Source organism: Xyrauchen texanus, chromosome 46 (genome assembly GCF_025860055.1).
Source record: "Xyrauchen texanus isolate HMW12.3.18 chromosome 46, RBS_HiC_50CHRs, whole genome shotgun sequence".
Taxonomy (NCBI): Eukaryota; Metazoa; Chordata; class Actinopteri; order Cypriniformes; family Catostomidae; genus Xyrauchen; species Xyrauchen texanus.
This window is the reverse complement of record NC_068321.1, coordinates 14,235,163-14,250,751: the sequence shown is the minus strand read 5'-3', so window position 1 is coordinate 14,250,751 and position 15,589 is coordinate 14,235,163. Positions and strand designations below refer to the sequence as shown.

General features: G+C 39.4%; 1 protein-coding gene across 3 annotated transcripts in view; it reads right to left on the bottom strand.

Annotated features, from left to right (window-relative positions):
* The window catches only part of LOC127638264 (membrane-associated guanylate kinase, WW and PDZ domain-containing protein 2-like), a 130,388-nt gene that overhangs the window by 18,686 nt on the left and 96,113 nt on the right, over positions 1–15,589 (bottom strand). For all 3 annotated transcript variants that reach the window (XM_052119711.1, XM_052119712.1, XM_052119713.1), the window contains exons 10-13: positions 12,250–12,758; positions 11,982–12,147; positions 5,131–5,162; positions 170–332 (exon numbers count right to left, since the gene is read on the bottom strand). In XM_052119711.1, the coding sequence (XP_051975671.1) occupies positions 170–332; positions 5,131–5,162; positions 11,982–12,147; positions 12,250–12,758 (870 nt within the window). The remainder of the gene's footprint in view (positions 1–169; positions 333–5,130; positions 5,163–11,981; positions 12,148–12,249; positions 12,759–15,589) is intronic.

The window sequence follows — 15,589 nt, the reverse complement described above, 5'->3', positions numbered from 1 at the left end:
CACTCTATTTGTGAGTTTCACCCATGTAGGAATATGAGGTAATGTTTGCTTTCATTTGACTAAACAACTGCACCCTAATTATCAATTTATTTATAAATGATTGAGTAGAAAAACAACTATATTGTGAAGATTCAGTAAGCAGTAGCATTTATTAAGAGCTTTGACTTACGCCTGCTTTCATAAATGGCACGTGATTTCTCATAGAGGTCATAGGGGTCAGGTTTGCCCAGTTGAAAGCCTTCTGTGCCCTCTGAAAGCCCTCTGTGATGTGGGGCGCCGTGAGGGAGCAAAGTGGTCGACAAACTGGTCTGTGGGCTTCCTTGAGGGTCCCACTGCAAATAAAATACAGATAAAAGACTGGTTTGAGTGGATACTGGTATGGAGTGGCAAACATTTGCCTCACCACAGCTCTACTTAGCAGTCAGTAAACAGCCATAAACATTTTGAGTGTAGCAGCGAAGCCATTCCTCTATTTGATTTGAATTCAAATGGCTCAAAAATCACACTGCTAAAGAAATGCTAAAAATAAGCTAATGTCTCTCAGAAAGACCATGTAAAGTTAAAGATGAGAACATTATGTGCATCAAAAAGGTGACCCCCAATCATTATTCCTACCCTCTCTCAGTGAAAAAGAGTTTTGCAGTCCAATTGCTCTCTGCTGGTTCAGTAGAGGAGATGAATTAAGCCCTAATGGAGGGACTTACGTGTGAAGCAAAGTATCTGTGCTATAGTCATACGCCCCGGGGGCTAATGGATCCTATTTCCTGTGAGCTGTTCATTTCACCTCCAGCTTATTGCCTAACCTGCCAATTCCATTACGAGGACTGGATTAAGCCGAACTGGACAGCTACCCGAAAATGACGGATCTCACAGCGGGATGAAAGTGACCTCACATGAAATCCGATATTACGGCCAGTTCAAGAAATACCTAAATGTGCTAGATGAAATGTTGCAATGCTCTATGAGGCTCAAGCGAAATTTAACCTGGGATGCATATACCTTTTAGTTCTAACAATGTCATTTGAGGACCAGAAATATCCTGCAATGCAATTAACCCTTTAAGCTCTGAGGGTGTTTTTAAAGATTTCCTGTTTTAGTGGCATACCCAAAATTAAAGGCTTATAAAAAAATAAAAAAAATAAAAAAATAAAAAAAGGTGGGTCAAGTGTTTGGTATCATTGTAAAGGAAACTTTTACATTTTTTAATAGATTATGATACATTTTGAGACTCAGCCTAAAAAACTGCTGAAAAATCACACAAAAATATAGACAAACATTTTTTTCCCCCTTATTTTTCTGATTTGACATTCTATATCTATGGGTCTAAATTAGGTGTTTCCCAATCATGTTAATTGTACTGAGAAAAAATGTGTGTTGATACAACAAAGCAATCAAAAGTTATAACATTACAAATATAATTTGTATATAGTGACGAAAAGCCTCTCCAAACAAATAAAACATAAGAAATGTACATAAGAACTAATTACACGTGCAAACACAACAACGACTAAAGGTTTGCATAGCATGCAGACATGATTTTAATAATGAGATTTCACAGAATAAGTGCCTGCACTCAATGAGTCTGCATCGAGTCATTGGCGTCATCTCCAGGTGGTCATTTTAAACATTGTGTTTTGTGTGGACTATCTAATGATCTATGTATCTGATTACCTTGTGTGAATGCTTGTTTGAAGGATAACTGCCTCTTCTTAGCAATGATACATTATAAATTGTGTTTTGTGAAGTTATAAAGAGAAAAGGCGGCATATAAGCAACACCAACATAATTGTCAAATACATATACTTATATGCTTAGATATTACTCGCTATATTTTTGTCTGTGAGAAAAACAAAAAAGGCTGGTTGTATTCTACTCTTTGAGAGATCTCCAACAACATATGACATATGACTATGTGATGAGTTTAACTTGTTTTACTGATTACATTAATGTGGACAGAGCAATTGTTTTTAAATAAATGATCAAAATGGAAGAATTCTGATTTGACTGCAAACTTCAAAGCAGTTGTTCAGTTTTGGTCATAATGTATGCACGCATTGTGAAGTAAATGGTCTGCACTTATATAGCACCATTTTAACCTTAACAGTATTCAAAGCGCTTAACACTGTGACTCATTCACCCATTCACACACACATTCACACACCAATGACGGCAGAGCTGCCATGCAAGGCGCTAGACTGCCATTGGGAGCAACTTGGGGTTCAGTGTCTTGCCCAAGGTCACTTCGGCATGTGGCGTCGTGTGGGCTGGGAATCAAACCGTCAACCCTGCAATTGGTGGCCAACCGGGTCTACCACCTGAGCCACAGCCAAGACTGTAGTTATTCATATTTTGACAATTTGTTTTTTCACGTGGGCCCATCTGTGCTTAAAGGCAAATAAAGAAACGACACACTGTGTATTAATTGTTTATCGTTTTCGGACAGTTCACCCATTTTGTCATTGTCTGCGCACTCTCATATGTTTGCTTTTTTATGGAACACAAAATATGTTATTTAACCGAAAGTATAGGGTTTTAAATTTCCTGGAACATTGCAAACAACTTTTATGTAGTATTTTGGTCCTTTTAGTAAAAAATGTTGTCCTTTTTGGAGCTTGATAAACACTGGTCACCATCTGCTTTCATTGTATGGAAGAGAGCAGGCTGGACATTCTGCTAAATATCTCTTTTTATTACCTAGCCCTCTAGAATACTTGAATACGACTGGTCAGTTGCAGTATTCCACTGTCAAACTGTTTTATTTCATGTGTGCTAAAATGTATAGTTGACTGGTTCATCTGGGTCATCTGCATAAATATAAGATAATTTTTTTTCTAATGTATTATAAAAATATGCCCCAAGGGGGATGAAAATACCCATAAAAATACGCTTGTAAATGATGACAGAATTTTCATTTCCGCCAGAACTATCCCTTTAAGATTTCAATGTGTGAAATGTAAATTACCACTTGTCTGATACAAGGAGTTTTGTTTTGATATCGGCAATCTAGAGCAATAAAATCCTGTGACAGCATGATTGAGTCTGGGGGTCTCTGGGCCAGAGGAGGAGGAATATCAATGGAGTATCACCTGCATAATCTTTGCTAGGAATAATTTCTCTTCATGATAAACACACGCCTTTGCACACACACACATACAAAAAGAGGCACACTTTGCTGTCAGTAAAAGCTCTTTGTTTGCTAATGCAGAAGCACAAGAAGCATACTGATTAAGCACACTACCCATGGCGACTGCGTTAATGCATCTGTCACCCAGGACGTTTCCATGTTGGGTTTCATCACAGTGTTATCCAGTGCAGCGGCAAACACGTGCTGAGACCAAGAACTTGTGCCTGCTTTGTAGGATGCGGTTTCTCTTTAAAGGGATAGTTCAAACAAAAATGGGAATTCTGTCTATATTTACTCAGTCATTGTTCCAAACCCATATGACATACATTCTTTCTGTGAAATACAAAGCATTTAAACGTATTATAATAGTGAATGTTGAAGGCTAAAATTCTGCCTAACATCTCCTTTTGTGTTCCATGGGAGAGAAAAAAAGCCATACAGCTTTGGAACAATTTAAGGTTGAGTAAATGATGATAGAATTTAAATTTTAGGGTGAACTATCACTTATACAGTTTAGAGATTGATGTTGCTGTCTCTCAGTGCTGACCATCATAAGCTGATCCAAGATCACAGTTAAAGGGCAGCTGGTACCCAGAGGTAAGCAGGTGGTCAAATCCTCTTATGTTACATAAAAATATGATTTGATAATTTCTCCAGCGACGCTGATGCAGAATAATAACTTTCAAGAGGAATATTTACCCATTCAAATGTGCATATTGGACAATACCCTATGCCAGTGTTTCCCAAACTGGGGTATGCCTTCCCCTGTGAGTACATGAGGTGACAATGGGGGTATGCGAAAACAATTCTGAGATTTACAGTAATTTTAATTTCATCAAAGTCTAAAATAACATTCAAACTCAGATCATGTATTTCTCACTGGCAAAAATTATTTTGTGTGCTCTCTAGTGTAGAAACACCTACAGTACATTGTTGTGTCATAAAGGTCAGATAAATATGCAATGACATAACCCAATCTTTTGCATTTAAAAAAAAAAGCATGTACTCATCGTCGTGTGTCACACAAGTATATATTTTTCACCAGCCCAGCACAATGCTAGGTGACGTAGCTTAGCGATAGCAAGTAAAATTGATACTTCACCGTTTTACCAGACTCGCACATGTCAGTTTGTCTGTTTTTTTGGCAGTTTAAAATGCTATTTGTATTTAAGGTTAAATGCATTTTGCATGTTTTGATTCTGATTGTATAAGTTCATAAGGTTTGATGACAGGTGTCAAACATCTGGTGCGGCCAAATAATTTCCCACCTTCACACGCAGCAATTTTCACTCCCATTTGCTTGCACGTTAGAGACCTGTTTTCACATTGTTGCATGATGTTTTTTCAGCAAATGAGCACAACCTTGCTTACAGTGTCAAATGTGACATAAAAAAGCACCTTGAGCTGACCGCGCAATTGCACAGATACTTACTCGCAATGCTCGGATCTTCAATGACGCACAATTCCTGACACGATGAGGGGGGAGTTTTCAAGTTATAAAGTTATATCATATCTAGCATACCCATCTTAATCAGTAAGCCATTTATTCAATATGTATAGGATTCATATAACATGTACGAAACACGTACAAATATACGTAACATATCTAATATAAAGGAGTTGTTTTATACAGATAATTGTGTTAAACAGACATATTTTAAAAATACCTTGTGTGACTGTTATCTATGCGTTAGAGAGGGGGTGTGTGAATGGATGTTGAATGTTTGAAGGGGTATGTCACTGTAAAAAGTTTGGGAACCACTGTCCTATGCTGACATGCCTGACCAGAATAACAATTATGTTTTTTCTGTGTGACTTTCTGACGATTGCAACACAATCTTGGAGACAGTAGACCCCTGAGACAAGACTCCTGAACAATCATTTTAAAGGCAACAGTACACACTGTGCATATATACTACCTGTACATTACTCAAATCTGATGTTACAACAGTTTAATATCATAGTCAGTTCAAGGACAGAAAAAAAATTTTAGATTTGAAATGTACCTGTTTTGTGGGATCCAAAGGCATGAAGAGGCCTGAGAGAGTAATAGAGAGAGAGAAAGAGAGAGAGATTAATATTGCTAGGCCTTGTTTTTCAAGTAAAAACAGCCCGCAAATACTAGGTAACTCATTTATAGACAGTCGACTATTTTAACTCACATATCAGTGATTTAAAGGAATACATTACCACTAAATTGTGTATGCCTTTCTCTCTTATGCGGAATACAAAAGGAGATGTTTAATCAATATCTTGGGCCACTTAAAAGTTAATACAGGACACGAGAGTATCATAAAAGTAATCAATTCGACTTGTGCTTCATATTCCAAGTCTTCCGAAGACATATGAGAGGTTTTTGTAGAGAAAGAATGCAAAATTGTAATAATTTTTCCGTTAAAATATTGACATTCGTTGCGAGTTCATGAGCACTATGTGAGAAGCTCGGTTTGTGAATGATGACAGAATTTTCACTTTTGGGTAAACTATCCTTTTAAGTATGTTTATGTGTGAGTGTTTGGAAAAGAACGCAGGGGCAAGACAATTAAATGCCTACTTAAACTAACAGGATTACATCAGATGCTACAACCAGGACAGAACTTGGCAGTGAAGAGCTAAACATAAAGCCTCTGGCAAATGGGCATAGTTGTGCCACTCCATAGGGCAGCTTCCTCCCCCAACACCATATGGACGACAAAGAATAAAGAACTTTGGAGCAGCTCACATGCATATGTCTCTAATCTTACACAGCTTATCTGTGACTTCTTTTGTTATCTGTATAAATATCAGTAGAAGTGCAGAATACTGCGCACAATAACAACATACTGTCTAATATCTCCTTTTGTGTTAATGGAAGAAAGAAAGACATACAGGTTTAAGATGAAATGAAGGTGAAAAAATGATAAAATGAACACTTTTGGGTGAACTATCTTTTTAATGGTAGTAGTAGTAGTAGAGTAGTATGTAAGTATGCTATTTCAAACATAGCCAAATAGTTATATATGAATTTATTTATATAGGACAGTATCTTATTTCTTCATTGCTTTAATCTGATTTAGCAGTTTTTGAATATTAAAATAACCTTCAAAAAGTAATTTTCAGAAGTTGAATGGCAGGTTCTGTCAATGGCATCAGTCACACAGTCTACTGTTTATTTTATGTGTCCTTGTGTTTCATTCATGTCATGAGTAAGACTGGTCTATCATCATGAAGTTTGAAAGGTGAGAGAGACTGAATCAGGAAGGATTCAGGTTGACTGTCAGCTAGAGTACTACCAGACCCAGATGGAATAGGGGCAAGAGGATGTAAGGGAGCTGTTTTGCAGCTTTTGTTTTTAAAAATAGTTTCTGCTCACAATAAAGCTAATTTTGTTATCTTTGGAGTTCAGGGTTTTTAAAAGGGTGTGGCTAATCCAACGGCTCAGTCTCGTGGAAGTAGAATGGCTGAAATCGCTTACAGTACCAATAATACTGGAGTCTTATGATTGCTTTTGTGCTGCCATTATGTGCTTTTTGGAGATACAAAATATTGCTCACCATTTACTTACATTGTACAGAGCTGAAATATACTTCTAAATCTCTTTTTTAGTCTTCAACAGAAAAGAGAAAGTCATATGCATCTGCGATGGCTTGAGGGTGAGTAAACGATGAGCACATTAATATGTTTGGGTCAACTATCCCTTTAAACCACACAACCATTAAAAAATATTTTTGAGGTATGACTGTGCGTGTAATAGAACAAACAAGAAAGTTTCTTCAAGTAATGTTAACCACAGTCCTTATTTTACATATAAACTAAACATTTGCTATTTTAAAGGGGGAACCTGTGGCTCCAAAATGCTAATGCTTTTCTTGGTTTTAAAACTTCAACCTGAATAGATCTATAAGAAATGGTTGTTGTTTCCCATCCCTAGTAAAAATATCTTGATATTTGTCTTTGTCCTGGTGTGCGAAATTATGCTTGTCTTGACATTTATTTGGCCATTCATCCTGGTGCTTTAAATAGCTAGATGTATGTAAATTAATGTAAATTATGATAATATAAACTCTTCACGTCACTAAGAATAAATTACAGCTCTTCAATCAGCATTTATTTCATATTCCTCCCTTGGCACAATCTGAAGTGTTGTATTAAACTCTTATTGGCTTGTTCCATTAAAACCCCGCCCCTCTTGAGCCAGTCTGAATTCTGATTCGTCAGCCTTTTTATCTCCACTACTTCAGTGTGGGAGCTGTGCTTTAATTAGAGAACTAGGGGGAAGGAGCTGTGAACATGGCCGGTAATGGCTGGATACTTGGCAGAATGCCGGCTCGGGAAGTGAATGGTCTCACACTTAGCCTGTGAGTCACCCAGGACTGTCTTTCACTCTGTTACAAGAGGCTTTAGAGTGTTTTCAAAGAGGTCCTTTAAGGCCATAGCCTTCAATATAGTCATGAAAGAGAAAGCAAAATGAACAATATGAGAATGTAATAACTATGTAGGAAACTATGTAGCAAATCATACAAACAAGCTAGAATAAATATTTTATTAATATATACATTTGTATTTATAAATTATAAAAATTAATATATCATAATATAATAATATTTATGTATATGTATTATTCATAATACTTAAATATATGTATTAATTATAATATATAATATTGTTTAATATTTGAAAATTCAAATACTAAACCAAAGTAATTTCATTTTATATTACTATGATTATGCCTCACAGCAAGAAGGTCGTGGGTTCAAACCCAGGTTGCCCCGGCCTTTCTGTGTGGAGTTTGCATGTTCTCCCCGTGTCTGTGTGGGTTCTCTCCGGGTACTCCGGCTTCCTCCCACCATCCAAAAGACATGCAGGCTAGGTTAATTGGTGTCTCCAAAAAAAATTGCCCTAGGTGTGGATGTGAATGTGAGTGTGAGTGTATGTCTGTCTATGTGTGGCCCTGCGATGGACTGGCGACCTGTCCAGGGTGTCCCCCGCCTTTCGCCCAATGTTAGCTGGGATAGGCTCCAGCCCCCCGCGACCCTGTACACAGGATAAGCGGTTGACGATGGATGGATGGATTACTATGATTATATATATGTATGTATATATAATAACTTGTATATGTAATAATATCTGCTTATTTTTATCTATAAATTAATATTTATATGATATATTTATATTAGATTATACACACTGATGAGCCAAAAAATTATGACCACATGCCTAATATGCTATTGGTCCTCCACATGCCGCCAAAACAGTGGACACACTGAGGTATGGACTCTTCAAGACCCCTGAAGATGTCCTGTGGTATCTGGCACCAAGACATTAGCAGCAGATCCTTCAAGTCCTGTAAGTTGCAAGGTGGAGTGGCCGTGGATCAGACTTGTTGGTCTAGCACATCCCACAGATGCTCAGTAGGATTGAGATCAGGGGAATTTGGAGGCCAGGGCAAAAATCTGAACCCCTCATCATGTTCCTCAAACCATTCCTGAACAATGTGTGCTGTGTGGCAGGGCACTGCTGATAGAGGCCACTGCCATCAGGAAATACCATTGCCATGAAGGGGTGTGCCTGGTCTACAACGATGTTTAGGTAGGTGGCACATGTCAAATTGACATCCACATGAATGGCCGGACCCAGGGCTTCCCAGCTTAACATTGCCCAGAGCATCACACCCCCTCCACTGGTTTGTCGTCTTCCCAAAGTGCATCCCGGTGCCATCACTTCCCCAGGTAAACGCCACACACGTACAAGGTCGTCAACATGATCTAAAATAAAACGGAACTCATCGGACCAGGCGACATTCTTCCACTGCTCCAAGGTCCAGTTCCGACTCGCGTGCCCATTGTAGGTGCTTTCGACGGTGGACAGGGGGTCATCAAGGGCACTCTGACCTGTCTGTTGCTACGCAGCCACATACACAGCAGGGTGCGATGCACTGTGTGTTGTGACATATCTCTCCCATAACATCATTAAAATGTTCAATGTCACAGTAAACCTTCTGTCTGTTCAGACCAGAGATGATATACTTCATTGCCCACGTGCATCAATGAGCCTTGGGTGCCCAACACCCTGTTGCCGGTTTGTGGTTTGGACCACTGTCGGTAGATACTCACGACTGCTGACTGGGAGCACCCTACAAGCCTTGCTGTTTCAGAGATGCTGTGATCCAATCGTATGGCCATAATAATTTGGCCTTGTCAAAGTGGCTCAGGTCTTTCCTCCTGCCCAATTCTCCTGCATTCAACAAGTTGACTGTGAGAACTGATTGTTCGCTTATCATCTATATACCCAGACCTTGACATGTGGCCTTGTTATTAGATGATCAACGTTATTCGCTTCAACTGTGAGTGGTCATAATTTTTTGCCTCATCTATGTATATATTATATTTTACACACGCACGCACGCACTGATAACAACAAGTGACGTTAAGAACACGTAAGCGTTGGCTTTGCATTAATACACTCCTTAATGACCTGGCAACTGAATAATAATGTTCATTTTGTCATCTGTTTTTTAATTTAGTCTGTGTCAAATGTCCTTTTTAGTTTTTATTATATTTAGTTAACCTTATCCAATTTTTTTTCAAGTTTTAGTGGACAAAGTCTGGGCTTTTTAATGTTGTTTTAGTCAATGAAAACTGTAAACATTTCAGCCATAAGCGTATTATTGATAAGCATTTGTCAGTCTAGTCTATACAAAACATATATATATATACACACACACACACACATTTTATTTTTGTTGTCATTTTAGTGTTATTTTTCACATAAGACTGATCTTATCATGATGATTTCATCAATGATGCAACATAATGCCAGCTGCAGACAGATGGGGTGAGAGACGAGCTTCTCCGTGTTAGAGTGCGCATCAGCCGGCAGAAATTGTAATCTTTCCTGGTCTCGACTCCCGCTAAGATTGGGTCTCTTGCGTGACTGGGTGAAGCGGCTCTGACTGCACCGAGAATGACAGTTTTGGAGTTTGTGTTTATTTACATGGCACGCTCCCTTAGAATATGAACTTTAATTAAGGATGAAATAAAGATATATGGCCAAGCTGTGATCTGTGTTTCTATCAGACACTCAAGCTGCAGCACTCCTCTCGTCTTGCGTCATCATTATAAAATAATCGACAACGGAACTATTTTATTATTATTATTAGATTTGTAATTACAAATTACAATACACCGAGTGCAATGCTTGTTAGTGTTTTCCATGAAGACACCCACCAGAGTTGTGTAGACAGCCGAAGGCAGCACAAAATTGAAACGGAGACGGCCACCTAGTAATTCTCTATGCAGGAAAAAACCTGATATATATATATATATATATATATATATATATATATATATATATATATATATATATAATTTGTTTATCTAATTATATCTCCAAAAACATTATAAAATTACATAAAAATAATATTTTTTAATACTTTTTTAAAATAGAATTCCCGGCTGCACACTGTGAGTCCTATAGGGTCATAGCCTTATATTTAATCATGAAAAACAGAGGAAGTGAGAACACATGGCATAATTACCAGTGAGGGCATAATTGCTTGATTGATAGCACTTTCATAGCAATGGACATCTTTCTTAAGAACACATATCAGCCTTTCTATACACATGAAATGACTGCAGCATTTTTTAAGATAGTTTCTGTTTAATTGCCTCATTAATTTTCATTCTAAGAATATCCTAATTATGAAGGGTGATAAAATATTACGCTCTGCACAGACATTTTAATGAAAGTAAGCACTCTGATAAGTGGCCTCGCATGGAATTAGCAGATTAGTTTGGCTCCGGTCTGAATTTGCTAATAAATGTCATCAGGCCTAGCCAAGAGATGTTACAGTATGCAATCTTGTGAAGGCTTTGCTAAAATAACCTTAAAAAGCCTCATCAGCTCCAGTTATTCTGGAAAAACTTTGGAATCTGTCAAATTAGAATTGTATTAGGTAGTTTCTAGCCCAACTTGTGAGTTAGCACATCCATTGTAAGTATTTTGCTCCTATGATTTCAAAATCCTGCTGAAGCAAAGCTTATTTTAGGCAGACTTTGCTTAAGTTTAGAGAAGCGAGCAGAACAAAATACGTTTTTTGTAAAAACACAAGTGAAGCTAAGAGCAAATTTACTTTCAATGAGTTAATAGGTGCTCAAATAATTGTTCCCTAATCCAAATTTTAAAGGAATTGTTCACACAAAAATCATTGTTTACTTAACATTCGAAATTCCATTAGCATACCTGCCCAACCTGAGGAATATTTACCTATTCAAATGCAACTATTGAACAATATTTTATCTTAACAATCCTGACTGAAATTATGTTTTCAATGAAAATCATTCACAATTCTGTTTATTAAAACTTTGGTTTCGAGACACACAGTAACCAATGGCGTTTGGCATTGCTGATATCAAACATGTCAAGTCTGAATATGTACAATCGAGAAGAAGATTAAAGTGCTATGTCGGTAGGGAAGATTTTCAATGAATAACAACTTATATTTTGCTCTGTTCGACACAAAACAACCATATGGCTTCAAGGGACTTGGAATACAGCGTACAAGTTAAATGGACTAGGTTATTGACATAGTACTTTTATGGTACTTTTTGTCCTTTTTGGAGCTAGGCAGCCTCTGGTCACTATATGCTTTTGTTGTATGCAAAAGAGCTTATTTTCTGTAAAACAAGTAACACAGCATTGGAATGACATGAGGGTGAGTAAATGACAACAATTACATTTTTAGGTGAACCATCCCTTTAAGTTTCACTTCCAACTTCAATGTGGAACAAGATGAAGATCTCCTAAGCTTCAGTATAAATTATTTTAGGCAATCTTCAGCATACCATTTTTTAAAGATGAAAGGTATAAAAGTATGCACCTGCTGTTCCTCCTCTCTGAATGACAAGCGTAGCCTCTGTTCCCACAGGACAGTCTTTGAGCAGCTGCACCACCTGTGTGTGGTTGAGTCCCTGAAGACCTTTTTGATTAATCTCCACCATCAGATCTCCTTCACATAACCCAGGACAACCCTGTGGCTCCAGAACCTGATCACAATTAGTTAATGGTTATTATTAGTCATAAACCAATATTTCGGCTGATATTTTGCCATTTTGAGATTATTGGCATTTTATTTTTTATCGGCGTACCTGTTTGACCCGCTGCCCTGTGGGACTGTCCGCTATGGTGAACCCGAACCCCTCTGCGCCTTTGGTTATAGTGAGACTCAGAAGTTCAGGGGCCACTTGGGCTCCAGCTGTCGCTCCTGAAGATGAAGCCATAGAGATGCTGTCATCAGGTGGGGGTCCTGGAGTTGTAAGGGATGTAGGCTGCGAGCCATCGAGATGAGTGTCTCCAGGATGGGGATGTGGAGTGAGGCCCTCACCGTGCTCAGGAACTAAGCGGCCGGTCAAAGACATGTACTCCATGTAATTTTCATAGTTGTTCCGTCCATTGAGCAGTAATGGATGATCCACTAGGCCCAAAGGAGGCATAGAGGACCTAGCAGAGGGGTCTTCGGGGTCGTAGGGGAGGGGGTAGCCTCGGCAGAGCACCAGGGTGACACTCTGACCTATGGGAACGGACTGGAAGAGTTTCACCACATCGGCATGAGTGGTGCCCAAGACACAGATGTCATTGATGTAGACGATGACATCACCTGAGGTAGAAGTAATGAAACCATGAGTACTAACCACACAGTTCATATTAAAGCAAAATATCAACCATTCCTCAAGAGTTCCCAAGTGCACTGTCTTTTTACTCAGATCTACCATTTGCTCAGCATAGAGAGCTGAATGTACATAAAAATGAATTTTTTTCATTACAAAAATACTTTACCAGCTTAATATACATATAGACACTATGAGTAAGCCATTCGATTTCCATGAAAAATGTAAACACTATGGCTCTGTGATGCATCAAAAAATTGCTCTCTTTGTTTGAGCATCTTGACAATTAATCCATGTTTATATAATCATTTATATTGCATTCAATACCGAAAAGTATTTATTAAAATAGCTCAATGAAATTAAGGTGGTTGTACCCAAAATGTGTATATTTTTATGGGTATTACTGTGTCATTTGTTAGCTTCGCAACATGCTAACATCAAACTATATTGAAATGAATTGTCTCGTCAGAATCACGTTTGGAGCCCAATTTGCTTGCAGTGTTGCTGTATGTAGATGTGACTGAAAATGTCACTGCGATTTGCAGTGTGAACACCCATTTAGAAGGTAGCTTACCTATGTAGCAAATAGCAAGGCAGCTCACTAAGTTTTGGAACAGAGGTAAAATGCCACGTTAAAGGAATAGTTCACCCAAAAATGTCAAATCTGTTATTATTTACTCACCGTAATGTCGCTCTAAACTCCTATAACTTTCTTATCTTCTATGGACCACAAAATATACATTTTAAAAACCTCATGGGTTTTTTGCAATAATGTTAGTGAATAGTGACTCTGGTCTTTCAAGCTTGAAAAAGGACAAAAACACCAAATAAAACATGACCAAACATGCAACATTATGTCATGGCATTTGGTCAAGTTTTTTGGTGTTTTTGTCCATAGAACCAATTGCCATATTTGATTTAAGTGCTTTATTAATATTTATTTGAGTGTTATTGGAGCTGGCTTACATAACGTTCTGTTCATCGCACAAAGTGATTGTATGTCTTCAGAAGTCGTATCGATTACTTATACTGTGGTTTTATGGAGTGTATTTTTTTGTTTTTGTGAGGACAATGTTTATACACTAAGGCCATCATTTAATTATCTAAGCCTGACAAAGCCAACATAGGGTCTCTTCAAAAACATCTCCAGTTACACATGTAACCTCGGTTCTCTGAGATGAAGGGAACAAATACATTGCCGTAAGCACAAGGGTGTAGTGTCAACCTTGTTGAAACCCTTTTACAATCACACCAATCCTCTAATTGGCAATGGTGTCTGAAACCCGCCCTTTTTGGTGCGCATTAGGCCGATATAAGTAGGCACTCAGTCACCATTTTTTCAGAATTTTCTGTTTGAGGGACTAGAGTGAGTTACTCAGTTATGAAACTCTGAAGTAGTGGCGGATCGGGCATGTGAGTGGCGGGCTCTGCACACTTTGCTGGTTTTAGCACTTTTGGTGATATGGACCGGTGAGATTCAAGGCTCTCTGTTTCGTAGCTGTTCTGGGAGGACAATGTTCGGGGTCCTCAGGCTCTGAAAACATTGGTGTGCTCGGGCTGATGCCCCCAAAAGGGCCACAAGCCGGGTGGTCCATTTTAGTCGGAAGGGTGTGGGAAATGCGGCAAGGGTTGCAGGGCATGTTGGCAGTGCTGGAGAGTTGTTGATGCTGTCTTAGGGGATCGAGCAATCGCTACTGTGGAGGCAATGTACTCTGGGATGGTTGCAGGAGTGGGGGATGTCAAGAGGCGGATCGATCATGTCTGGGAGAGGTTGGAGGACATGGAGAGCTGTGGCCGGTGGAGTGACGTCCGTATTGTTGGAATTCCTGGGGCCGAAAAGAGAGTCAGGATGTGGTGGTGTTCCTGGATGGGCTCCTTCCGGGTCTGCTCGACATGGCACAGGGTTCCGGTGCAGGGATCCGTGGAGGGAGCTGGACCCCGATCGATTCTGGTCGGGTTTTTGGGGTTGTCCGGTGAAGATCTTGTGTTGCGCGAGGCATGGATTGGGGGAGGGCTTTTTCTTGTTCCCAGACTTTGTGGGTTCGATGGGAGAGAGGCGTGGTCGATTAGGGGAGTGCAGGAGGCTTTTGCATCAGCAGACGGCCGCTTTTGCGCTGGTGTTCCTGGCCAGGTTTGTGAGTGGATGGTTGGAAGGGCTGTGGAACATTCATGTGCCCACAGCGGGTCGGTGGAGTGATTCATTTTGTGGTGCTCACGTTGCGGCCGAGTGGATGGGCTCACTGTTCATTCACTTAACTGTTCGAGGATACTGGCCATTTTTGTGGTGCTGGTTCCACCTGGCAGCTAGAGTTTATTTTGCAGAGTGACACACCTTCAGGACAGTTTTGTGGATGGATCTGCACACTCTTTGGGATTGTTCTGCCTATTGACTGGAGTTTGTTTTTTAGATTGTCTTCTGCTGTGTGGTTCTGTCTCATATGATTTGTGTGGAGACACTGGACTTGAGTGGTCCGGCGGCGGAGTTGTCGGGGGTACCCGTGGGCATGTGTGGACTGTTCGGGTTTAGAGGGGTGGACGCCGGTTGGCGCTGTCATGCACGCGGTTGGTGCGCACATTTTTCTTTTTTCTGTTTGTTTTGTTCCGGGGGATGTTCAGGTTTTGGTGGTCGCACCAATGTTGGAAAGTGGTATTTATAGTCTTTGTAGTCTTGTTTTTGACGTGATCTATTTTTCTTGGATGTCAAAGTGTCAAATGTTGGATTGTGGTCATTGCACTGATGGGTGGTCATCTGCAGTTTGGGTGTCTCAAACTGAGTGGAGATGGATTGGGAAGAGTCATTGTTGTTTTGGCTGAGGTTCAG